The sequence below is a fragment of the Lampris incognitus genome, chromosome 5 (genome assembly GCF_029633865.1).
Source record: "Lampris incognitus isolate fLamInc1 chromosome 5, fLamInc1.hap2, whole genome shotgun sequence".
NCBI classification, from domain to species: Eukaryota; Metazoa; Chordata; class Actinopteri; order Lampriformes; family Lampridae; genus Lampris; species Lampris incognitus.
In genome coordinates, this window is record NC_079215.1 from 29,759,915 (window position 1) to 29,784,441 (window position 24,527).

At 44.5% G+C, this 24,527-nt stretch overlaps 1 protein-coding gene across 3 annotated transcripts; it reads left to right on the top strand.

The window, feature by feature from the left end:
- The first annotated feature begins 3,184 nt into the window (after window positions 1–3,184).
- Window positions 3,185–14,225, top strand: g3bp2a (G3BP stress granule assembly factor 2a). Of its 3 annotated transcripts, XM_056279510.1 has the most exons (14): window positions 3,185–3,347; window positions 5,031–5,149; window positions 5,247–5,328; window positions 5,791–5,964; window positions 6,161–6,251; window positions 6,356–6,461; window positions 6,647–6,827; window positions 7,031–7,132; window positions 9,352–9,454; window positions 9,614–9,673; window positions 9,859–9,987; window positions 10,102–10,229; window positions 10,892–11,196; window positions 12,284–14,225. In XM_056279510.1, the coding sequence occupies exons 2-13, from the start codon at window positions 5,055–5,057 to the stop codon at window positions 11,171–11,173; spliced, it is 1,533 nt and encodes a 510-aa protein (XP_056135485.1). In that variant the 5' UTR covers window positions 3,185–3,347; window positions 5,031–5,054; the 3' UTR covers window positions 11,174–11,196; window positions 12,284–14,225. The 3 variants fall into 3 exon arrangements, with proteins under 3 accessions (XP_056135485.1, XP_056135484.1, XP_056135486.1); XM_056279509.1 differs by having other exon boundaries at window positions 10,892–14,225; XM_056279511.1 differs by having other exon boundaries at window positions 10,102–10,220; window positions 10,892–14,225.
- The last annotated feature ends 10,302 nt before the right edge of the window (window positions 14,226–24,527 follow it).

Genomic DNA, 24,527 nt, shown 5'->3' on the forward strand with positions numbered 1-24,527 from the left:
AACAAAGGATTTGTAGCGCTTCTCCGTGAACATGAAAAGAGCGCCATCCTAAGTTTTCATTGCATCCTGCACCAGGAGGCGCTTTGCGCTCAGACGTGCGGCCAGGAGCTTGGTGAGGTGATGTCGCTGGTCATTCGAGTGGTCAACTTTATTGTTGCCCGAGCTTTAAATGATCGCCAGTTTAAAGCTCTGTTAGAAGAAGTTGAGAATCATTATCCCGGTCTGCTTTTACACAGCAACGTGCGTTGGTTGTCAAGGGGGAAGGTGCTCAGCCGTTTTGCAGCTTGCCTGAGTGAAATCCGGACTTTTCTTGAACTGAAAGGCGTCAAGCATCCTGAGCTAGACAACACTGACTGGCTCCTGCAGTTTCACTATCTCGTGGACATAACTGGCCATCTGAACCAGCTCAATGTGAAAATGCAAGGTATTGGAAATACAATCTCATCCCTTCAACAAGCAGTGTTTGCATTTGAAAGCAAGCTGGAAGTCTTTCTCGGGACATTGAAACAGGTCGTCTTCTGCACTTTGAAAGACTGCAACAATTTAGAGATGCATGTTTAGCAAGTGACTCCACTCAACATCTGGATCTCCAGCAGCTAGCTGGTTTTACGTCCAATCTCCTGCAGTCATTCAAAGCACGTTTTGGAGAATTTCGTGCGCGCACTGGTCTTTTCAAGTTCATCACTCATCCACATGAGTGTGCAGTGGACAAAATCGACCTGACATGCATCCCCGGGGTCTCTATCGGAGACTTTGAGCTGGAAGTTGCTGACCTGAAGGCATCAGACACGTGGATGAGTAAGTTCAAGTCACTTAATGGAGAGTTGGAAAGTCTTGCGCGACAGCGAGCAGAGCTGGCGAGGGAACACAAGTGGACAGAAATGAAAAATCTTCAACCTGAAGACCAGCTGATTCTTAAAACTTGGAACGAGCTTCCTGTGACATACCACACAATGCAGCGTGTGAGTATTGCCGTATTGACCATGTTTGGCTCTACATATGCATGTGAGCAGTCATTCTCGCACATGAGGAACATTAAGACCAACCTACGCTCACGTTTAACTGATGGAAGCCTCAACGCCTGCATGAAGCTCAACCTCACCACGTATGAACCAGACTACAAGGCCATCAGCAAAACCATGCAGCACCAGAAGTCGCATTAAAAGTAAGACATATTGAATTTATTATACGTTAAAAATACTATATGGCTCTCAATGAAATATATTTAGAAATATTTGGCTTTTATGGCTCTCCCAGTCAAAAAGGTTCCTGACCCCTGCTCTAGGTGACACTGCAGCCGAACAAGACCAACATTTTTAATTTTGCTGCCCCCATATGCAACAAGGTTTGTTGGTTTCACATTTACTTCAAGTTGATCATTTCTCTCTATCTGTTCAAATGTCCGAATTGACAGGACATTGCACTTAGCACCGGTATCAACTTTCAGCTCAACTGGTCTTCCATTTACATGTACAGTAACAAAGCTTCATCTTTTTCAATTACGTGTACATCAGGTGAATCAACAGTTTTTTGCAGTGTTAGGCCATCAACATAGAATGTATCTTCAGCAATATTATCAGCTTGGTCAGGTTCAATCTGGTGAACAGCTCTCCTGAATTTTAGCTTGTTGTGGCCCTGTTGTACAGATCTACAACATCTTTTAAAGTGATTCAATTTTTTACAGGCGTTGCACTGTTGACCAAAAGCTGGGCATTTGTCTCTCCTGGCCGCATGACTGCCTCCACAGTTGTTGCAGTTAGCAATGCTCTGTTTGACATATTTTTCTGATTGATTGTCCACTTTGTCTCTATCATGCTTTTTTATTCTCATGAATTTAGGTTGGACTGCATCAACATTTGTAGCATAATGCTGTTGTGAGGCTAGTGTCTTGTTGTGCTCTTCCGTCATCTCATGTATTTGACAGACAGAGACTGCTTTGGCTAGCGTCAAGTCACTATCACGCAATAGCACTTTCCTCAGATTGTCATTATTTATGCCACAGACAAATCTGTCCCGAACGAGCTCTTCACATAGATCTCCAAAGTTGCAGCTTTTTACTTTTATTCTCAAGTCACTGACATATGATTCAATGGACTCACCAGCCCTCTGATTGCGTGTGTTGAACTTGTGTCTTTCCATTGTAATGTTGGACCGTGGGCCGCTGCATATCTCACGAAACTTTCTTTTCAGGCATTCGGGATCCTCCTTGGATTCAGCGGGAACGAGGACTTGTCCTCCCTCGCCGGGTGCTCTCAGTTTTGCTGCATACACAAAAGACCGTTCGCGTTCAATGGCCTCTGGTCCTGCTAAGTTGAGGAGAATGTATGCACGGGTGCGGGCTGGCTTGTCAGTGTGTGCCGCCGCGACGAAAATGTAATATTCCTGTTCGAAGATCCGCCAGTTTTCACTGATGTTGCCATCAACGACGAGAGGGTCGGGCCGCCGAAATCCGTCCGCCATGTTCGCTAATTAGCTCCGTAGGCTAGGTGGCTCCGTTGTCCTCGCTAGAAAAAATAAAAAGTATCGGCCGAAAAAATGTGCGTGAAAGTTCCAAAATCTTCCACTTCTGACACCATGTTTCGTGTTCTCATGAATGACGCAGGGTTAGTATTCATAACCTGGTTTATTAACCAACACGACGAGGATGCAATAAGACGACATACGTGTAGCTGGCATCCAGCACTATCGCTTCGCGGGCCGTTACCCGGTAACCAGTATAACTGAGTGTTCCTCAGTACGGTGTCTGCAGTGGCTCAATAAACATCAGCAATGACACAGTCACTGATCTACACATGGTATACTATTTGAGGTCATAAATGGAAAATTAGTAAAGACTCAGCTGAAACAAAATATCTATGTAACCTGATGGTGTAAACTGTTTTTAATAATTTTGTGAACGAATCTAAATTACAAACGAGTTAGCCAATTGTGAATTTGCACAAAAAAGAAGCGTTCTTAAAAAAAGAAAGAAAAGAAACTCGTCTCCATAACGCACAGATTCTTGTTTTAGGTTTCACGTCATAGTATCAACATTTTGGGAAACTAACAGGCGGGAAAATAGACGTACCTCATTACGTCATTAATTATTAAACAATGAAAATATTCCATTGGCTGAGCTGTTGTGACGGGGGTTCCCCGACCCAGATGCAGGGGTAAAACAATAAATTGAATCTATCGCTTTAAATCTCCGATCTCTGATATAGCAGAGATCAGATAGGGAAACGAAAGAAATTCGAAATTTACCACTGGGATATAGTCGATTTCAGTGCACTCGGTTGTTGGTCACGTTCATATTCGTAGTTATTTCGTTCAAGAAAATCTGTCTACTAAGATAGGTCTTTCATAAGGTAAGTCACTATTTTATTAGCTAGTTCGCTGATGGATTACAAGCTAATTTAATGAAATGCTACCTGCTAAAGTTAGCAATTAGCTCAACAAGCACTAGCTGTTTTGTTTAATAAATATGTGTAGATGGACAGTTAAAACCTCTCTTGATTTTCAGACGTGAAGACATCTAACATCTTCCCTGAATCGTGCTGCATATCTATGAAAGACTTAATCATGAATATCGACTAAACCATGACATCCTAATGGATTTCTTTGTTTCATTTGAGATAGCCTAGCCTGCGAACATGATGTTTTCAGTGCTAGTTAACATGATTTCAGTGCTAGCTGTTAACAGTGGGTTTGAAGATGAATTCACCTCCAGATCGGTTTGATGGCTTTCGTGAATGTTAGTGGCTCTTTTGATATTTCAGGAACCATCGCTTGATTCAGTCTTGGTCTGTATGTCAGGGCCTTTCTAACGTAGGTTAACACAATGATGCGCCGCAATTAGCAGCGCTGAACTCGTGTCGGCCTGCTGTAATCTGAGTGAAAACGTGCCATGTTTGTCAAAAAACCCGCTTAAGTGAGGTCTCTTTAGGATCTTGCTAACGTAGCGAAAATGTCCATGGTGTGTGATACAGTCGATTTATGTTTAGGACATATTCGTTGTGAGTAATTTTAAATGTCAAACTGACCCATTGACTGAAAAACAACGACGCCACAAATCCGCTAAAGCTAACCAAATCGTCTGCGCTCAAACAAGCTACTCTGCCGGTGCTCCACTCGCTTTCAGTGTCGCTTGCCATCACGGCTCTGCCCCTCCAACAGTAATGCTAGCTTTAGCATTTTAATGTTAGTAAAAGGGCTGGCAAGCTAACATTCATCATGAAATACTCGCGGCTGAGTATTTCAGATATCGTGAGCTGCCAGTGTTGCACTTAAGCATTGGGTGTGAATTAGTGACATGTCCTGTCATAATGAACGTGTTCATTGCTAATCAGGCCCTGGGAGGCCTGGTAGATTTACATCACCAAACAGTAGGCCCAGTAATCCATTAATGCGTTGGGCAAACGCATGCAATATATGCAACGCTTTACATTGTTTATATATTACAGTTATAATCGTATTCAAGTCCGTTTCACTCCTGTTTATTGACGCTTCCTGTTTTTCTCGTTTCCCTTGCATCTTCCGCCAGTCCTTATCATATGTGGTTAAACGTGATGGCGCAGTTGAACCGTAGCTAGCGTTAGCTTTGCTAGCTGCTAGACTATCAGCTGTCGATTTTGTACTGACTGATGTGGAGCAGAGGAAGAGACAAAGCAGGGATCGGACATTTAAAAAGAGAACCACCTCACGTTGAATTGTAGCTTTATTTTTCCTTTACCTAAAAAACAACAACAACAAAAAACAGCTTAATAATCCACTAATGGGGCCTAATTTACGTTTATTTCAGTGTATCCTGTGACTACAACAGACCCAGAGATCAAATGCAATTTTAACTGCTTCCTTTTTGTTTGAACAAGTCCTAATATTGTGTATTTCATAGATATTATTGTTCACGCAGTCTAACTTGCCACCAGTCTGATATGATTGTTGTAACACTGGAACCAAGTCATATCTCATCAGAAAGGTGAAATCACCTCCTTTATTTTATGAGTACAAGCTTGTTCCCCTGACTGTTATTGCTGTTTATTTTGTTTCAGCACTCAATATTGTTAACCAAAGAAATGGTGATGGAGAAGCCAAGTCCCCTGCTTGTAGGGCGGGAGTTCGTGAGGCAGTATTACACACTCTTAAACAAGGCACCAGACTTTCTGCACAGGTTATAAACCAAATGCTTTTAGTAAAAAATATCACCTTACTCTCTAAAGCTATTTATTGGCTATATTTTTCACTGTTGCTGTGATGTATTTCATTAGGTTTTATGGCCGTAACTCTTCATATGTCCATGGAGGACTTGACCCCAATGGGAAACTGGCAGAAGCAGTGTATGGTCAAGCGGTAGGTGTTCTTTAGAATGTATTTAGACATACTTCTCATTGTATTTATGAATGTTTGAAAATAATGGCTGTTATTTATAAAGGGGCCTGAGCCAAATCATACCTTCTGTGTCAAAACAGTTGTTTCTTTTAGTGGCTACACTCCAAAAAAATAGATTTAATTTTGGGAAAAAAAATTTGTTCAAAAGTAAATCTTGATCTATAGTGTTAGAGCTTTTGAAAATTTGCCTGAAATGTGTACATTTACATCACACAGAAAAGGCCACTTTGTTGATTGTAACACACTAGTTTTCTCTACTTAAAATGCCCCTAATTGGACCGAGCCTCCAAGGTAGGCATTCAGTCCAAACCAGAACTACACTTTGGTCTTTGTTACTTGTTTTAAATTGATAATTGCTTTTGGTTCTCTGATTGAATAAACTGATTAGTTTGTCTCCTCTACCCCTCTGTATTTCTCCAATAGGAAATCCACAAGAAAGTCATGTCTTTGCAGTTCAGTGAATGTCACACGAAGATCAGGCATGTGGATGCCCACGCAACACTGAGTGACGGGGTGGTGGTTCAAGTCCTTGGAGAGTTGTCTAACAATGGCCAACCCATGAGAAAATTCATGCAGACATTTGTGCTTGCTCCAGAGGTGAGAACGACTACCTGTCTACCCCGTTGATTTGCAGTGGTTTTACTTGTCAATAAATTTTGGTTAATGCAACAATCTTAAGCTGTTCCCTGGAGCGAAGTGCCCCTAAGAAGTAATTTTAGACCCCATATGTCACAGGTAGAGGGGAAGTGCTGGAGGGAATCTTGCTTAGAAATTATAAATGTGTGTTCCATAGGGCTCTGTGGCAAACAAGTTCTACGTCCACAATGACATCTTTCGTTATGAGGATGAAGTTTTCGGTGACTCTGAAGCTGAGCTTGACGAGGGTAAGGGCATGTGCATACTGCATAAATGCTTTGCTATTGGTTCTTGTGTGTGAAAGCTCTTGTTTTAGGTTTTGTTTGATTTGATAATTCTTTTTCTCCCCAAGAATCTGAAGAGGAAGTTGAAGAAGAACCAGAGGAAAGGCAGCAGTCCCCTGAACCCCTACAAGAAAGCCCAAACAGCAGCACCTACTATGAGCAACATCCTGTCACGTATGTCAAAAATTATGTGAATTATAAGCGTAGTTAGTATTCCCCCCCCCCCACACACACACACACATTGCACTATAAGGATTTTGCATTGTGGACTTCGTTTGCTCAAATATTTGCTTTTTTTTGTTTGTTTGTTTGTTTTTCTTTAAGCTTATCAGTTGATCGTGTTGATTTCTTCTCTGCAGCAATGGTGTAGAGGAGCCCATGGAGGAGCCGGCTCCAGAGCCAGAACCAGAGCCTGAACCAGAAGCCAAGGTAGAGGAGATCAAGCCCGAGGTAGACGAGAAGGTTTTGGAGGAGCTGGAGGAAAAGGCCCCCTCTCCAGTCCCTGTGGAGTCCCCACCCAACACCCAGGAACCTCCCAAGGTGAGATCAGTGTCCAGTGTGGTCTGCCTCTCAATGGTTCTTACAAGTTCTATCGGGTCATATTACTCGGAACACTGTTCAATACTTTAAGTGCACTTGGTACCTTTTTGTGGACCTTTTCTTTCCCCAGTCATTCATTTCCACTTTGAGAAGTATATTTGTGGAAGTATATTTGTACTGATGGTACAATGCTTCTCTCACAGACTTTCTCCTGGGCCTCAGTGACCAGTAAAAATCTGCCTCCTAGCGGCACTGTCCCCTCCTCTGGAATCTCACCTCATGTTGTTAAAGCTCCAAACACGCAGGTAACTGTCCTTGGTCACTTTCTTTCAGTGGCATGAACAAGTGTCAAGTAAGGTTTACCATGGCCAGTAAACAAGCACTACTTAGGAAAATACTGACTGAATTTGACCAAGGCTGATCAGCATATTTAACCCTGAAGTGGAAACCAGAATGTTTATCCTTTTAAAAAAGGGTTTTCTAATCTGTTTTCACATTGTGCCTTGGCATGTTAGCTTGGAACAGAGCTGGTTTTTAAACCACTGATACTACTGATTCAAGGTGGCCCCTAACGGGAGCAGCAAACGGTAGTGGTGGATTGATTCAGATACTGAGATGAAAACAGCAATTCTTTTAAAGAGCGCCAGTATTTTGTCAGTGATATTACTGATTCTTTAATTTCTGTGAATCATTTTTTAGCCCTGTTAGTGAGAGCGCAGGGCTCTAAGGGTTGCAATGTCGTTTAGTCAAGTCTGTCTGTTGGCCAGTCTGTTCACCACTTTGGTCACATAGGGTGTAGAGAGCTGTACACCTTTTAACTGCCGCTAGCGGCCTGAGTTGGGCTTTGCACTCACTCCAGTGCAGACTGTCCACAAATGAGGATTGGGCCTTTCTGTAAAATACCAAAGTGAAACTCATGACAAGAGTTGTGGTTGGCGATCCATGCCTGTAAACAAGAAAAAAAAGATAAAGGGGCACCCCGGTGGCTCACCTGGTAGAGCGCGTACCACATAAAGCTGAGTCCTTACCGCAGCGGCCTGGGTTCAAATCTGGCTCAGGCCCTTTGCTGCATGTCATCCCCTCTCTCTCCCCTGCCTTTCCTCTCTACTATTGCTATCAAATAAAGGCGGAAAAAATGCAACAACAAAAAAATCTTAAAAAAAATAAATAAAAAGATATATCTGTGTGTGCGTGTGAGATATATGTACGTATCAAAAAAATGTATTTCCAGTTCAAATCCCCGTGTTACCGCCAGCTTGGTCGGCGTCGCTACAGACACAATTGGCCGTGTCTGTGGGTGGGAAGCCGGATGTGGGTATGTGTCCAGGTCACTGCACTAGCGCCTCTGATCGGTCGGGGAACCTGTTCCGGGGGAAGTGGGGGGAATAGTGTGCTCCTCACAAGCGCTACATCCCCCTGGCGAAACTCCTCATTGGTGAAAAGCAGGTGGTGACTCCACATGTATCGGAGGAGGCATGTGGTAGTCTGCAGCCCTCCCTGGATCAGCAGAGGGGGTGGAGCAGCAACCAGGACAGCTCAGAAGCCCGGGGTAATTGGCCAAGTACAATTGGGGAGAAAAGGAAAAAAAAAAAGCATTTATTTTTAAGTGAATCTCTTTTTGCCATTATTGTGCTGCCAACAAGGAGTCGTGCACACAGTTATTTGTGTTTCCATTGGTGTTGGAGCTGAAATGAGGAAAACCACAATAACTTCAACAAATGATGCCTTGTAATGGTGTACATTTATGTAATGCACATGCAACACTGGTGTTGATTGACCGCAGCATGATTCAGAGATCCGCCCCCACCTCCCGATCGAAAAAGTCATGCCTGCTTGTTGCGATTTCAGTACATGGTGGAGGACCAATACAGGATATGGTGTTTAAGGTTTTTAACACCATAATTAAGGATGCTAACACCATACCAGATATGGCGTGACTGGATGTGACATAAATGTAAAGCCAATCATTGAATACCAACGTCACTAAGCCCTCCCACTGGCAAAATCTGGCAGCGTGGCGCAGTTATCAAATGATGCTAAACATCCGGAAATGAGCACGGTTTAGAATGCAAACCATGTGCATTATAATGGTATGCCATTGGATGTTTTTGGTTTTGGTTTTTTACCTGCACAGAAACTTTTTCATGGAAAAGTGCCGTTAGTTACAGCAAAGTTGTTCTTGTAAAACAGTTTTGTACTTGGATGACATCGTTATACAGTTTGTCATTTCCAATTCACTGCCATCTTGTAGATTTCAAATGGCAATGGGTGTTAAATGTGTTGTGGTTGATAACTGATGCATGGGGGCAAAAGATATTTTTTGCTCCTAACAAATTCTATTGTTTATATGCTGGGACATTGCTGACGAAGTGGGGAGTAGGCAGACTGTGGGGCTGTTTGACTCATACTCTTGTTTAACCTAAATACAGAGAGATTTAGGTCAGTCTTATCTTTCAAGTAGAACTCCATAATAAAACCACGGTGGATGACATGTGGAATCATCTCTTTCCTTTCTGTGTGACAGCCCAGAGTGGAGACCAAGCCCGAGACTCAGACGACACCTCTCCGGCCACGGGATCAACGCACGCGTGACAGACCTGCCTTTACACCACGAGGACCCAGGCCTGGTAATTCTAGTCCTAAGTATGCAGTGTTTCATGGGCTCTGCGATTTCAGCAAGTCCCACTGATAAAATTCTGTTCAATAAAGAGCAAATCTCTCATATCTCAAAATGTTTAGTTCCTTTCTGTGACTGTTTATGAGCTGCATGTCTCTGTCGCTTTCAGATGGTGTTCCTCCTTCAGAATCACAAACGGGCAAGCCACACTTTGGTTTTGTCAACAAAGGTAATGTTCAATTGTGTATTTGAAGTTTTAGGTTTAGGTTGAAATATTCCATTTCTCCCAGTTTATTTTTCCTATTATGTAATAAGACTAACTTCATAGTACACTCTCCTGAGTTCTGATGCTGATGATGCGTTCAGCCTGATGCCATTTGTAATGCTTGCTCTGTTGTTTTTTCGGACCCACAGGAAGGGCAGATTCCGACACAAATGAAATGGACAATAGGCGAGTTATCCGGTATCCAGACAGCCACCAGCTTTTTGTTGGCAACCTCCCACATGACATCGATGAGAACGAGCTCAAGGATTTCTTTATGAGTATGTCCACTCAGAACGCAATGGTTACCCTACACATTTTGCACTTTAATTACTAATTGTAGCTTACTGGATTTTACAGTTGGTTATTTCCACATTGAATAACTTGTCTTGCAGCATATGGGAATGTTGTGGAGCTGAGGATCAACACCAAGGGCGTGGGGGGGAAGCTTCCCAACTTTGGATTTGTGGTGTTTGACGATGCCGACCCAGTGCAGAGAATCCTGGGAGCCAAGGTGGAAGGGGCATGTATTGACATTTCATTATCCATTCTCATTCACTCTGGTGATGGTTTGGTGGCAAACATTAAGGCATAGCCTGGTGCTTAAAGTTTCATTGGGATGAACTGCTTTGGGACATGATGCTTATAGCTGGTGACCTAGTTTCCTCGCTGTCCAGACTGGGTAGCTTAATGTGCAAAAGTTTCATTTGTTGTAGTTGGTACACAACAGCATTGAATAAGGTGTGATTCTTTAAGAATGGAACCGGGTGATTTTTGATACGTTATCTTTGCTAAAGATTGCCAAAGTTCATCAATTGCTATTCACTGAGACCAAAAACATTCTGCATAGAATGATGGGAAACGCGGCTTATTTATTCCATCAACTGTCCTGCTTATGCCATTATTCTATTTGTCCCTCTAATTTATGAGTGTACCAGGTAAATCGTGTGTGAAGGCTTATTTCAATTTAGTATCACCATTTTTATTTAAAATTTCCAACAACGGAATCCCTGTTCTCCACAGAATTCTAGCAGGAAAATAATTTCGTCTGAGACAAATGGCAGCCATAACGAAACTTTGTGCAGACCAGTGAATGTGGTGGATTATGAAAGTGGCTGGGCTGGGACAATGCATTGATTCTGGTTAACCTGTGAGCATGTACTGACCACGTCTTCCTCCCGACAGCCCATCATGTTCCGTGGCGAAGTGCGTTTGAATGTGGAGGAAAAGAAAACGAGGGCAGCACGCGAACGTGAGACTCGTGGCGGAGGGGATGACCGACGGGATGTGAGGCGCAGTGATCGAGGCCCTGGAGGTCCACGAGGCATTATGGGGAGTGGCATGATTCGTGATCGTGAAGGAAGGGGCCCACCGTCCCGGGGTGGCATGGCCCCCAAGCCTGGCATAGGTTCTGGGAGAGGAGCTGGTGGCCAGGGAGAAGGCCGTTTCACAGCCCAGCGTCGCTGAAGAGCACCACCTGAAGTTTGGAAGTAGTACCATGTTCTTCATCTTCAACCATTTTCGTTAATGAAAAAAAATCTACATGTATAAACGTATATATTTGTTTTTTTTTTGTTATGTTTTTTTTTTTTAATTTTATTTTGGCTTTGGAATGTGACACAGCCTGTCAGCCATTTCTTTGTGAAACAGACAAAAAAAATAAGCAAACACTTATTTTGCTTACTAGCTGTGAGCTGAGCATCCTTTTTCAGTATCTCAAGAATTCACAAACATTAATTTGTAAATGTGTGGAAAAAAGGCAAACCAACCAGGAGCGATCTGCCACATTAAGAGGGGCTGATAGACTTTTACCTTCGACAAAAGGGCCCATCATTTGGAAGAGATTATACGACTTGACTTGTTAGGGCACTGTGTCACGAAAATCCCTCTATTGCACATTTTCTATGGTAGATCTCTGCCCGTTACTGTCGGAAAAAGTTTTGAGGTGCAAATTTCGTGCAGTTTGAGGGGGGGGGGAAAGCTTGCCTTTTTTCCTCCCCTTTCTTCAAAGAACACCGCTTCAAAGTTGCATAATGCACTCATCAGTATGCACTAATGGGTACTTTTTGTCAGGTTACATTGACATCTATCTCGGAGTGCAGCTGGAAAGACATCCTGTTAGTCTCAAAGCGATACGACTCAACGGAACGGGTTTCGCTCGCTGCTGTGACCAATGTACTCACACCTTTTACCCAAAACTATGCTTCAATTACTGCTGGATGAACAAGCAAATCTACAGATTCTATTTTTCCTCATTTATAAGTCAAATTAAAGCTCAAATCCTGGACTTTTTCACCAAACAAGTGGGGGGGGGGGCATAAACACAAGTTGAACAATATAGTGGTGGTAATGTTGACGGTTCGCTTTGTTTTCATTTGATTCAGTTTTTTGTAAGTTTTTTTTTGTTGTTTCGTTTTTTGTTTTTTTTTCTCCTACCAGCTAGACAGTGAAGCTGGGATCGGCGACATCTGTTCCTCTCACTCCCTGTCCAAGTGTGGAGAAACAATAAATGTACAGCAAAATTCATAGTTTACTGTATCTCATTGTTTTGTGTATACTTTGTTTTTCTTCCACTAGATAAAAGCATGATGGTGCCTTCAATTTTTCATCTTTCTACATTCTTACTAGTAAGTTAACGTGTGGTGTTCGCTGCCTCCTAGTCTAGAGCTTCTCAATTTGAATTGTCTACTGGGAGCACAGAAACTTGCAGTATTTTTCATTATTTAAGTTTTTCAGGTGCACATTTCATCCTTCCATACTGTTCTACTACCTAAGATGATCTGCTGTGAGCTTTTTGTACATTTGTTTATACTATAGTATCTGCTCTGGGTTTTGCAGAAACAAAGGTGCCTCGAGTTCTGTTGGATGTTAAATTGCAAAGAGGTGCTTTTTGAGGAAACTACTCATGGAAAAAGGTACATTAAACATGGTGGTGGTCCGAAATGGCCTTGTCCTTGCTCTGTCAAAAGTAAGCTTTCCACAGAAACAGGTTTATTGTAAAGCCTAAAAGTTTTGCATTGTTTAATAAAATGGTTATGATCAACATCGAAATGGCACACACCTAATCGCACTTTGTTATGCGGACATGAACGACATATCTTAGTCATTTTACAGTGAGTCTGGCCATTGTCTGTGCAGCTCATGTTGATGCATTGATTAGTTTTCTGGGCTCACGTCAGACTCGATCAATTCTGGGAAGCAATTTGTAATGTTGTGTGTGGGTGAGTTGGCTATAGTCCCAATTACAAATGACAATTTTTCTATCCATGGTGCGCCCCCCCCCCCACACACACACACAATTTATACCAATTTATATTTTTCAGTTTGGGGCATGTCTAATTTGAGAAATTGGACTATCATTGTCCATTTGTTGGATTAGATTTTTTTTTAAACCCTTATTACAGGGGAGGGAAGCTTTGGTGTCGGTTGGAAAGGAAAAAAAATGTGAGAAGCGTTAAGATTTTGTCTTGAATGTGACATCTAATGTAGCAGCTTGATGAACACAGTAATGAGGTCTCCCTTGTCTGCTTGGTGTTGCACTATTTCTAAAGTCCATGGGGACAATCTGCCAGGTTTTGAACACTCGTCCAAAATTAATACCTGTCAGTGAATATTAAGCAAGGACTCATCTTGACAACAGCCTGTACACAATGTTCTATTCCTTTCTCTTGCAACTGAAGTTTACAGACATGGCCTAAGTGCCAGTTTACCATAATAATATTGGACGCCATTGTCCCTTGTAGTTATAAAATCATTCCAGATGGGCAGGATTTATATGAGAAAATGGGAAAAAAACTTTTTGTACCATCTGCCTTCGGTACCGTCTGCAGTCGATTTAATATGGTAACTGCAGAACTAAAGCCCTTGCAGTGGTGTTGACAGTTGTCACCGATGGCTGCGATCCCCAGTGTTGAATTTTATTTTATTTTATTTTTTGTTGGTGCTCTACAAGGGCACTTAACTGCCATCACCCCTGTGTAATGTTGGTCAAGAGAGGGGCAACTGGAGCAAAGGAGAGCTGTCGAGTTGTCTGGTTAGTAATTGCTTTAACTATTGAAGGCATTAAATGTTTATGAGCATATGAATTTTGTTTTCAGTGTTATTCCTCAGAGGTTTTCAGTGACCTGCGCCTACCCAAACTAAAAAGGATTGCTAAAGCAAAGGTTGTAAACGTCTTTTTCCTTTGGTTGAGAGTGCGGTAGAGTGGATCCTCATCGTGACTCGTCTCAGTTTTCATTAGAAATAAAAACTGCCCTCTTGGCTTTAGCAGTTCTGGGCTGCTGCCATCTTAATTTACTCTGTTTATCTTCTACTTGTTGCTAGCAGAAAACTTGCAGGTGGAGAATTTTTTTTCCCTTCATTTTGAATGTGTTGGACTTAACATACAATAAACTACTGATATCAGCACTGCTCTTTTGTCCTGTTTTCAGGGTCTCCATAAGTGGTTTCACAGACCATGTAAATAAAGCCTGCATAAATGAAGAAAAATAAGATAATTGACAAAATAAAGAAAAACTTGAGCTTCATCTGTTGATATCACTGGATTTTCCTGGGCTTGAGTTTTGTAGACAGACAAACGGTGTCTCTATTGTGTTTTTCTCACTCCAAAGAGTGAGAATAGACAAGTTGCCACTTTATTAGATATACCCCCACTGTCACACAAATAGTAAATTCTAACGTTATACGTCATATGACTGAGGTGTTTGGTATAAACTTGGTAGACCAGTGTTTCCAGCATCATTCAATGTTCAAAACGAGTGACTTGGTGACTGAACGTGGCATATTTGGCGCTGGTTCTAGCATCTAAATGGCTGTTATGCTGCACTTTTCGCAGCTGTTTCAAGGGTTTACTGAGAATGGTATGAAAAACAAAAACCTACCTGCAATCGGCAATCCTGTTGACAAACCTTTTTGCGGATCAGAAGAGTCAAAGAAGAAAAGCGAGAATCGTGCAAGTGACCAGATGGGCCACAAACGGGTAGTTCACATCTGAATTCAACATTGTTGTGCAGAATGTAATCTCAGAACATACCACTTATGGATTTGGACTTTGTCTCGAACACTTAAGACCACTTCAGGTGCTGATGTCAACTAATAATAAGAAGTGGTGTCTTCAGTGGGCACAGGAGCATCAAAAAAAAAAGTTGGCTGGTTGTATGAATCCAGGTTCCTTTTTGCGTCATTCTGATGGAAGGATCAGAATTTGGTGCAAGCAACATGAATCCATGGAGCCATACTCTTTGGTGTCGACAGTGCAGGCTGGTGGTGGCAGTATAATGGTGTGAGGAATGTTTTCCTGGCACATCCGCCTGCTGCCCAATGACTGCTGGGATAGGCTCTAGTATCCTGTGACCCCGATTGGGATAAGTGGCTTGGATAATGGATGGATGGACAGACAGAAGAAAGAAGAAGGGGACGCCCTGGTGGCTCACCTGGTAGAGTGGATACCACATAAGGCTGAGTCCTTACCACAGCGGCCTGGGTTTGAATCCAGCCCGGGCCCTTTGCTCCGTGTCCCTTCTCTCTCCTCTGCCTTTCCTGTCTCTCTCTCTTGAGTATCACTATCAAATAAAGGCAGAAAATGCCCCCCCCAAAAAACAACAACAACAACACAAAAAAAAACCTTTTAAGAAAGAAGAAGAAAGCCACTTTATTCTTTTATTGTACAGGTTACAATGAAATTTGTTCTCTGCATTTAACCCATCCTGTTATATAGGAGCAGTGGGCAACTGCAGCGCCCGGGGACCAATTCTACTTCTTCTAACATGCATGTCTTTTGATGGCGGGAGGAAACCAGAGCACCCGGAGGAAACCCACGCAGACACAGGGAGAACATGCAAACTCCACACAGAAAGGGACTTGGATGGCCTGGGGTTCGAACCCAGGACCTTCTTGCTGTGAAGCAACAGTACTAGCCACTGGGCCACCATGCCACCCCTAACACCCATTGAAGAATGTCTTAACACATCATGTCTGAACATCATTGTTAACCATGCATCCCTTCATGGCGACAGTTTATCCTCACTCAGATGGAGGCATCCAGCAAGATAATGCACTGTCACAAGGCACGTATTGTCTCTGAATGGTTCCAGGAACAAGACAATGAGTTTTCATTGCTCCAGAGACCTGCAAAGTCCCCAGATCTCAGCCCTCTCGACCATTTTTGGGATGAGGTGGAAGGAGCTGCTCACAGCAAGACTGTGTTACCATCCAATCTGAACAAACTGCGCAACAGAATCATAGCCACATGGTACAATATTCCTGCAAAACACACCCATTATTTGTAGAATCCAGGCCCAGATGAACTCGTACTATTCTGAAGGCCAAAGTAGGCACACTATGCTACTAGATACGTGTACCTAATAGACTGGCAACTCAGTACAAGTTAAGTGGCAACATAATGAATTACTGCAAATCAATCATTTGTCAGATCTCAATAAATATTTTCACTTCTCTGGAAAAATGTACCGTCCGCAGATCGATGATACATTTTGTGGTTATATCATCAGCTCTGCGGCCGTATGTTTTGGACACTCGGGTGAAGAGAGGAGCAGAGCTGTCAACTGATCACCACCTGGTGGTGAGTTGGATCAGATGGCGGGGAAGGCTGCCGCACAGACCTGGCAAACTCAAACATGTAGTGAGGGTGAACTGGGAATGTCTGGCGGAGGCCCCTGTCCATGAGGTCTTCAACTCCCACCTACAGAAGAAGTTCTCGTGTATCCCGAGGGAGGCTGGGGGCATGGAGTCTGAGAGGGCCATGTTCAAAGCCTCTATTGCAGATACGGCAGGCAGGAGCTGTGGTCATAAGGTCATTGGTGCCTGTTGAGGTGGCAACCTAAGAACCCGCTGCTGGACACCGGCGGTGAGGGAAGCCGTCAGGCTGAAGAAGGAGACCTTTTGAGATTGGTTGGCCCAGGGGTCTCCTGAAGCAGCAGACGGGTACCGGGAAGCCAGGAGGGCTGTGGCTTTGGTGATTGCAGAAGCAAAAACTCAGGTGTGGGAGGAGTTCAGCGAGGCTATGGAGGAGGACTTTCAGTTGGCCTCAAGGAAGTTCTGGCAAACCATCTGGCGACTCAGGAAGGGGAAGCAGGGCTTGACTCAGGCTGTGTTCCGCCGGGAAGGGGAACTGTTGACCCGGACTGGGGATGTTGTCGAGCGGTGGAAAGAACACTTTGAGGAGCTCCTGTACCCGGCTAACACATCCCCAGTGGAGGAGGTAGAGTCTGAAGACTCAGGGGAAGCCCCACCCGTATCCCTGGCAGAGGTCTCTGAGGCAGTTAAGAAGCTCCTCGGTGGCAAGGTGCTGGGTGTGGATGAGATTCGCCCTGAGCTGAAGGCTCTAGACATTGTTGGGCTGTTTTGGCTGACACGCCTCTTGACTGTCACGTTGAGGTCGGGGACAGTACCTGTGGAGTGGCAGACTGGGGTGGTGATTCTCATATTTAAAAAGGGGGACCGGTGTGCTCCGATTATTGGGGCATCACGTTGCTCAGCCTCCCTGGGAAAGTCTACACTAGGGGTGCTGGAAAGGAGGCGCCGACCGATTGTCGAACCTCGGATCCAGGAGTAACAATGTGGATTCTGCCTTCCCCTTGGAACAACGGACAAGTCTTTATCCTTGTGGAAGTGCTGAGGGGGGTATGGAAGTTTGACCAGCTAGTCTAAATGTGTTTCGTGGACATGGAGAAGGTTTACGACCTTGTACCTTGGGCACTCTGTGGGGGGTATTGCGGGAGTATGGTGTATCGGGGCAGTTGCTATAAGCCATCCGGTTCTTGTATAACCAAAGTGAGAGCTGTGTCCGCATTCTCCAGACCTTGTCTCCGATTCTGTTTGTGACATTCATGGACAGGATCTCAAGGCCCAGCCAAGGTGAGGAGTGTGTCCGTTTGGGAACCTCATATTTGCTCCTCTGCTCTTTGCAGATGGTGTGGTTTTGTTGGCTTCATCAGAACGCGACCTCCAGCGCGCACTGGGGTGGTTTGCAGCTGAGTGTGAAATGGCTGGGATGACAGTCAGCACCTCCAAGTCTGAGACCATGGCTCTCTACTGGAAAATGGTAGATTGCTCCCTCTGGGTTGGGGATGAGTTGTTGCCTCAAGTGAAGCAGTTCAAGTATCTCGGGGTCTTGTTCACGAGTGAGGGTAGGATGGAGCGGAAGATTGACAGGCGGACTGGTGCCGCACCAGCAGTAATGCAAACGCTGTACCAGACCGTTGTGGTGAAGAGGGAGCTGAGCCAGAAGGCAAAGCTCTCAATTTACCAGTCAATCTTCGTGCCAACCCTCACCTATTGTCATGAGCTTTGGGTAGTGACTGAAAGGGTGAGATCGCGGATACAAGTGGCTGAAAGGAGTTTCCTCCGTAGGGTGTCTGGGCTCAGCCTTAGAGATAGGGTGAGGAGCTCGGACATCCAGAGGGAGCTCGGAGTAGAGCCGCTGCGCCTTCATGTCGAAAGGAGCCAGTTGAGGTGGTTCGGGCATCTGATTAGGATGCCTCCTTGGCGCCTTCCTTTGGAGGTTTACCGGGCATGGCCAACTGGGAGGAGACCCCGGGGTGGACCCAGAACTCGCTGGAGGGACTACATGTCCAATCTGGCCTGGGAACGCCTTGGGATCCCCCAGGAGGAGCTGGAGGGCGTTGCTGGGGAGACGGACGTCTGGGGTGTCCTACTTAGCAGGCTGCCATTGCAACCTGACCCCGAAAAGCGGCTGAAAATGAATGAATGAACAGAAAAATGTTGCTTGCAGGCTATGATTGGTATTTTGCAAGCATTATTTTTGTCTTAATGAGGTTTGAAAGTCAGCCTCCAAACTGGAAATATATGTTTGGAACCATTTGATTGTAGAAGTGGGTTTTTGTTTGTATTTTACAATTTTATAATTCCTAAAATGAGATGGTATCCATGCATGTTCAACAGATACAAGTAAAGTATACGTAAATCTGGCACCAATGATGCTACGCCGAAACCACTCCTCCTTTGGGGGTGTTATCAGTATTATAGAAAACTTGTTTGCTAGGAGAAGATGTTGTGGACTTGGACTTCCATTTCCTCCCACGGGGTTGTGCAAAATACCAACAAAAAAAAAGGCCGCTCTGATGGCCGAGCGGAATAAACCGCCGTTCTTGCAATTCACTCGTCATGTGGCTTGGAGGTTCGTATCTCAGACTCGCCGTAACCGGTCACGGCCAGAGCGTCCACATTCATTGGGCCATCCTTACCTGAAGGATAGTGGGTGTAGATCGGTGTAGTATTCGGGGACTCGTTGTTTTCCAGCGACCCCTCTGGCCCATCCGGGCGCCTGCAGCCAAGCGACCGAGAGCATTCTCCCTACGTCTCCTTCGCGGCCTGAAGGTAATGCAATCCATGCGAGGTTTCAGCGTGTAAAATAGCGAGAGCAGCCGACACGAGATTGAAGGAAGCTGGTGTTATGACTATCTCCTTACTGTGGAAACGTGAGCCAGGGGAGTTATTCGACAAGAGTTCTGGCCATATGCCATTGGGTTAATCGGGGGGGGGGGGGATTGCACCAACAATAGCAATAGAAATTATCCGCACACTGGAAGTGAAGCTGCCTTGTTATCAGTAAGCAATGTTATAATCACAGTGGTGATTGTCGGATAAGTGTACAGATAATTTCACATTTTCTTATCTTCGTTGTGGGAACCTAGCTCCCATCCTTTGGTAGCACCATGAACGAAAGCATGGTAGAGCTAAAATCAGTTGCACCTAAACGAACCCCCCTTATGGCACAAACCCAGCTCTATCAACACTTCAGATATGGCCTTGCAGTTGGAGGATTACATGTGAAAACAACCCTGTTGTAAGACAGTCAAGGCATAAACAAACAGCCTGGTCTGTTGTGTGTCTGGTCATTGGCAGGTGGTTTTGTCTGAGGTCGTTTTTTATTCTTGGTATATGGTCAACAGTAGCAGAGACATTTTTCCTCTTTCCTTGAGGTCAGCAATATCCCTCCTTCTCCTGGACTGCCACCTTGCCGTGGTAGAGAATTTTGCATGTACCAGTGATCTCAAGAGCTATGCCAGCCGGAGCTTGGCTCCTGGGTCACCCAAGGCGGACAGCTCAAGGGGGAGGTTTCAGACAAAGCGAGATCCAACAAAAATTTAACAAAGATCTCAACGGCAGGACTGGTGGAAGATATCGCCAAGCCATGATGGCAGTGAAGGCGGATGAAGGCTGCAACAGAGGGCGGTCCTCAATCATCTTGGTTCTCCATGCCATTGAACTCTGGCCACCCCCTGCCAAGGACCATGTGGTAGCTGCAGGTGCATCAGCCACTCCACGTAAAAAGCTGTCATGTGCAGGGATCCTCCCATTAATGTGGCTATAGGGTCGGCCTCTACGCCCACCTGAGGACCCAGAGGGAGGCTGTCCTCCCTCTGGTTGATTCTACTTCCGGTGTGGGAGGATGGCTGCGCGAATTCGCATTTGCAGCAGCCTCACCCAGTGCCGGTGTCAGAAGATGGCGGGCTGAATTCACATTTGCGGCGGCCTCACCCAGCACCGTCCATGCAGTGTCTTTGTCCACGTATGTGTCTAAGTTTTGTCTTCGTTTGATGGGTGGGAGAGCTGGCGTTGGATCAGCTGGCAGAGCGGGGCAGGCTAAGTTAACTGCTAGCCCATGCAGATCGGCAGTTCCGATAACACTGAGGGCGGTCTGGTGACGGCCTCACCCAGTGTTGACTGTAGTGTTTTGATGTCGTCGTGAGGAGTGTGGGCAGGTGTGTCGAGGGTGTCTGGCTGGGAAATCTGGTGCTGGATCGGCTTGGAGAGCTTGATCTGCTTTTTCCAGTGGGCCCGGGGACCACGGCCCCTGCCTGGAGCTGCGCCTGAGGAGGAAAGGCCGAGGGTCATCTGATAGGACACAGAAGGAGGGCGGGCTAAGTTAACTGCTAGCCCATGCAGACCGGCGGTTCTGACATTCATCCTGGCTGGCATTTGTTCCCTTGGACAGTAATGTTTTGTTTAGTTTTGATATGTGTTAGTTTGGATATGTGTTCTTGTAGTTTTTGGATGTGTTTTTGTGTTGTACTGCTGTGGGCTGGGGGAAATGGCATTTCGTTTCATTTCATGTAGCCAAGTGCATGAAGTGAAATGACAAATAAAGTGTTCCTGATCCCTGACCCCGAGTAACCGCTGATGATGATGATGAATATCCCTCACATTGGCAAAGAAATCATGGAAAGATTTCACCCATACAAATGTGCATGAGACATAACATTTTGTGTCACTCACTGGAGTTTGATAATGTTTGCCATCCCTTGGAAGTCCTGTAGCGGACTCCAGCCAGACAATGGTGAAGCACCCTGGTAATGAGACTCAGAATTTATCCTAAGAATTTATCCTCTTGGATGAGAGGCGAAATGTCTTCACGGATATACTATACCAAGTCCAGTTGCACTTGATTCAACTCCTTTGGATAACCATGACCTGGATGAATGAGAACATTCACAGACATGTCGCAAGAAAGAGATTTTTTTTAAATGTGTGAATACACTTAAGTGCCAAGAACAAGTAACAGGGTAGTAGTTCTTGAAGAGGTAAGTTTTCAACCTGCGCCGAAAGATAAGCAGCGACTCCGCTGTCCTGACATCAGTGGGGAGTTCATTCCACCACTGTGGGGCCAGGATAGAAAAGAGCTGTGACCGGGTCAATTGGCAGCAGGGGCCTGTCAGTGACGGGGCAACCAGGCGTCCCGAGGCAGAAGAGCGAAGTGGTCGGGTGTGGGTGTAGGGCTTGACGATGGCCTGGAGATAGGAAGGAGCTGTTCCTTTGGAATCATTTACAAGTCCTTGTTAAGGTTTTCCGATGTCAGCCTTGATGGCAACTGTGGGATTATCATTTATGGTTGATGTATTGTGAAGGGCATAATTCCATTGTTGTACTTTGTTACGTCATTAGGCCTATTTATCAAGATTACTAAGTAATAGTAAATGTAAAAAATATCTTTCTTCTGTACATATGGTATTCTAAAGATATTGTGTTAGAAACTATAATTTGATATACATAGCCTGTATTGTGTATACATGTGGAAAAAGGAGACCAAGAAGAAGGGACGCAACCATTCGGTCGGTCCCTGACCTCTGGATCTCTGTTGATTTTTGCTCTGTCGTTGTCTCTATTGTTCCTTTAGCTGCTGACAATTTCAGAAACGTTTGCTTGTTTTTATTTTGTTTTTGTTTTTATCTGACAATCCTGTGTGTTTTGGGCTACCAATTGTTTTATACCTGGCTGCTGGTTTCCTCGCCTCCCGTTGTTCTACTCCGGAGCCTACGTTTGGTACAACACCGGCAATAATGTGGATCAATGGACTGTTTTTAAGTATTATGTTCGCCTGGATTACCTTATCTTTGGTACTCTATCCAGTAACACCGCTACTTCAATACACAACAGTGGAACTTTTTCGACTACGACCCCACCTTTCTGAGTAGGGTTGCCAACCGTTTCTTAAAATAAAGAATCGTTCCTTATTATATCTTTCCTTATTTTTTTCTTCTCCCTGCTCCTTTTCAATCATGGAATGTGTAAATTGATTTGTGTTTGATTATGAATTGCTTGTTTCTGTCTGGAGCTGTGCATTACCATGAGTGGAATAAATCATGAAAAAAAAAGATGTGTGTGTGTATATATATATATATATAGCGCCCCCCCCCCAAACCGTCAATGGTGTTGTGAGTGCTCAACTAATAAGGAGTGGAATGTCAACATGGATATAGGAAAAAAGATTTTAATAAATTGCGGTTCAGGCCTGTTTCATGCATCTCACCCTCATCAGCTGCTCATGTGTTTCTCGGGAACCGCCGCAGCCGGGACGCGAACGCAGTTCTCCCGCACCACGGGAGACTACGTTAACCAGTCGACTAAAGGCTCCGACCGGTTAACCAAGGGCTACCGAGCCTATCTATCCGTGATCGTTACAATACATTCCTTCCTTACCTCTGGCCTTGTTCCGTCATCTCTCAAAACAGCTGCAATATCTCCAATACTCGTGAAACCTGGTGCAGACCCCAACAATTTGAATAATTTTCGCCCAATCTCAAATTTACCATTTCTGTCTGAAACACTTAAAAGAACAGTCACATCTCAGGTATATGCTCACTTGATGCACAACAATCTGTTTGAACAATTTCAGTCTGGTTTTCGCTCCATGCACAGTACCGAGACAGTCTTGGTGAAAATCACTAATGATCTGTTGATGGCAGCCAACTCTGGGCTCTTAACCATACTTGTCCTTCTCAACCTGAGTGCAGCCTTTGATACCCTCTCACATAACATCCTCCTAGAGAGATTAGCTTCCACTGGAATAACTGGCACCCCCCTTGACTGGTTTAGATCATATCTCTCTGGCCACGCTCAGTTTGTCCAACTTAAAAATTTGAGATCACAGTACTTTCCTGTTACTACAGTTGTTTCCCAGGGCTCTGTATTGGGACTCCTCCTATTTATTATTTACTTACTACCTCTTGGCCACATTTTCAGGAAATTTGGCATTCAGTTTCACTGCTACGTGGATGACAACCAGCTTTATGTATCCAGCAAGCCTACCTCCACTCTTCCACCCACTTCCCTTTCTGACTTACTAGAAATTAAATCCTGGTTTTCATACCACTTCCTCAAACTTAGTGATAAAACCGAGGTCCTCCTAGTAGGTACTAAATCTACTTTGGCTAAACCTGATAGTTTTTCCTCTATTTACAATTCTATAGTTCCTCCATCGCCTCAGGTTAAGTGTCTGGGTGTCATCTTGGAAAGCACATTCTTGTTTGAAGCTCACATCAACAATGTTACTCGGTCTGCATACTTCCACCTAACAGCACCGCCATACTCATTCACACCCTGGTTACACCCCGTACTGACTACTGCAATTCTATCCTCTTTCGTCTTCCCCTCAAGTGTCTTCATAAACTTCAATTGACCTTTCGCAAAGTACCGCCCCAGACCGGTGCTTGTCCAATCCTACCTTAGCAACGGTCCATCAAGCTTTCAAACACACAACAAAATGCTGAAACGGTGTGCCTATGGGATCTGCAAATTGGATACTAGCTATCTGAAAGGTTTGGAGGGGGTGTCATTTTCTTTCCCTTCCCGAAACCCAGAATGCAAGAAGCGCAATGTCAGCAATAGATTTCGCAGTATAGCAGACCCATGGCCAGCTTAATCCATCCAAAATCAACACAAATACCTGTCTGCTCCAAGCTAAGCTTGCTACTAGCTATTATTGATAGCTAATACAGCTAACGTATTATTACTGTTACTTTTACCCACACAATGCGCTGATTTCTTCCTTCATGTTTTGGTGTTTTCCGGCTACTTCCTGGATAGTTCTAAAATGCTTGACGGGCAGTAACTAAGGGGGTGGGACTTTGTGAAGGGTCAGTTGGTCCAGAATTCCACTGCCCGTATCATTACCAGAACTCCTTCCATAGATCATAACACTCCTGTTCTTCAGCAACTCAATTGGCTCCCTGTTAAATACCGTATTGACTTCAAGATCCTGCTTCTCACCTTTGAGGACCTTAATAACCCAGTTCCTTCATATCTTTCTGAACTCCTTCATATCCACACACCCTCCCACACTCTCAGATCCTCCTCTGCTCCCCAACTCACTACACCATTGGCCCGCTTGACTACCATGGGGTCTAGAGCCTTCAGTATAACGCAGTGTATTTGGACCCAATTGCAGAGAAGAGGCAGAGGCCGTTGGTAAAGTACCAAGTCTCTTTACTGGACTTCAGCAAAACACAAAATAACAAAAAAGACTACTGCCAAATGGGGCAGGCAATAATGCAAACTTGAA

Coding starts and splice junctions, on each gene's coding strand:
- g3bp2a (XM_056279509.1), top strand. CDS start 5,055: ATGGTGATGGAGAAGCCAAGTCCCCTGCTTGTAGGGCGGGAGTTCGTG. Junction 9,455..9,613: donor ACCACGAGGACCCAGGCCTG/GTAATTCTAGTC, acceptor TGTCGCTTTCAG/ATGGTGTTCCTCCTTCAGAA. Junction 9,674..9,858: donor CTTTGGTTTTGTCAACAAAG/GTAATGTTCAAT, acceptor TCGGACCCACAG/GAAGGGCAGATTCCGACACA.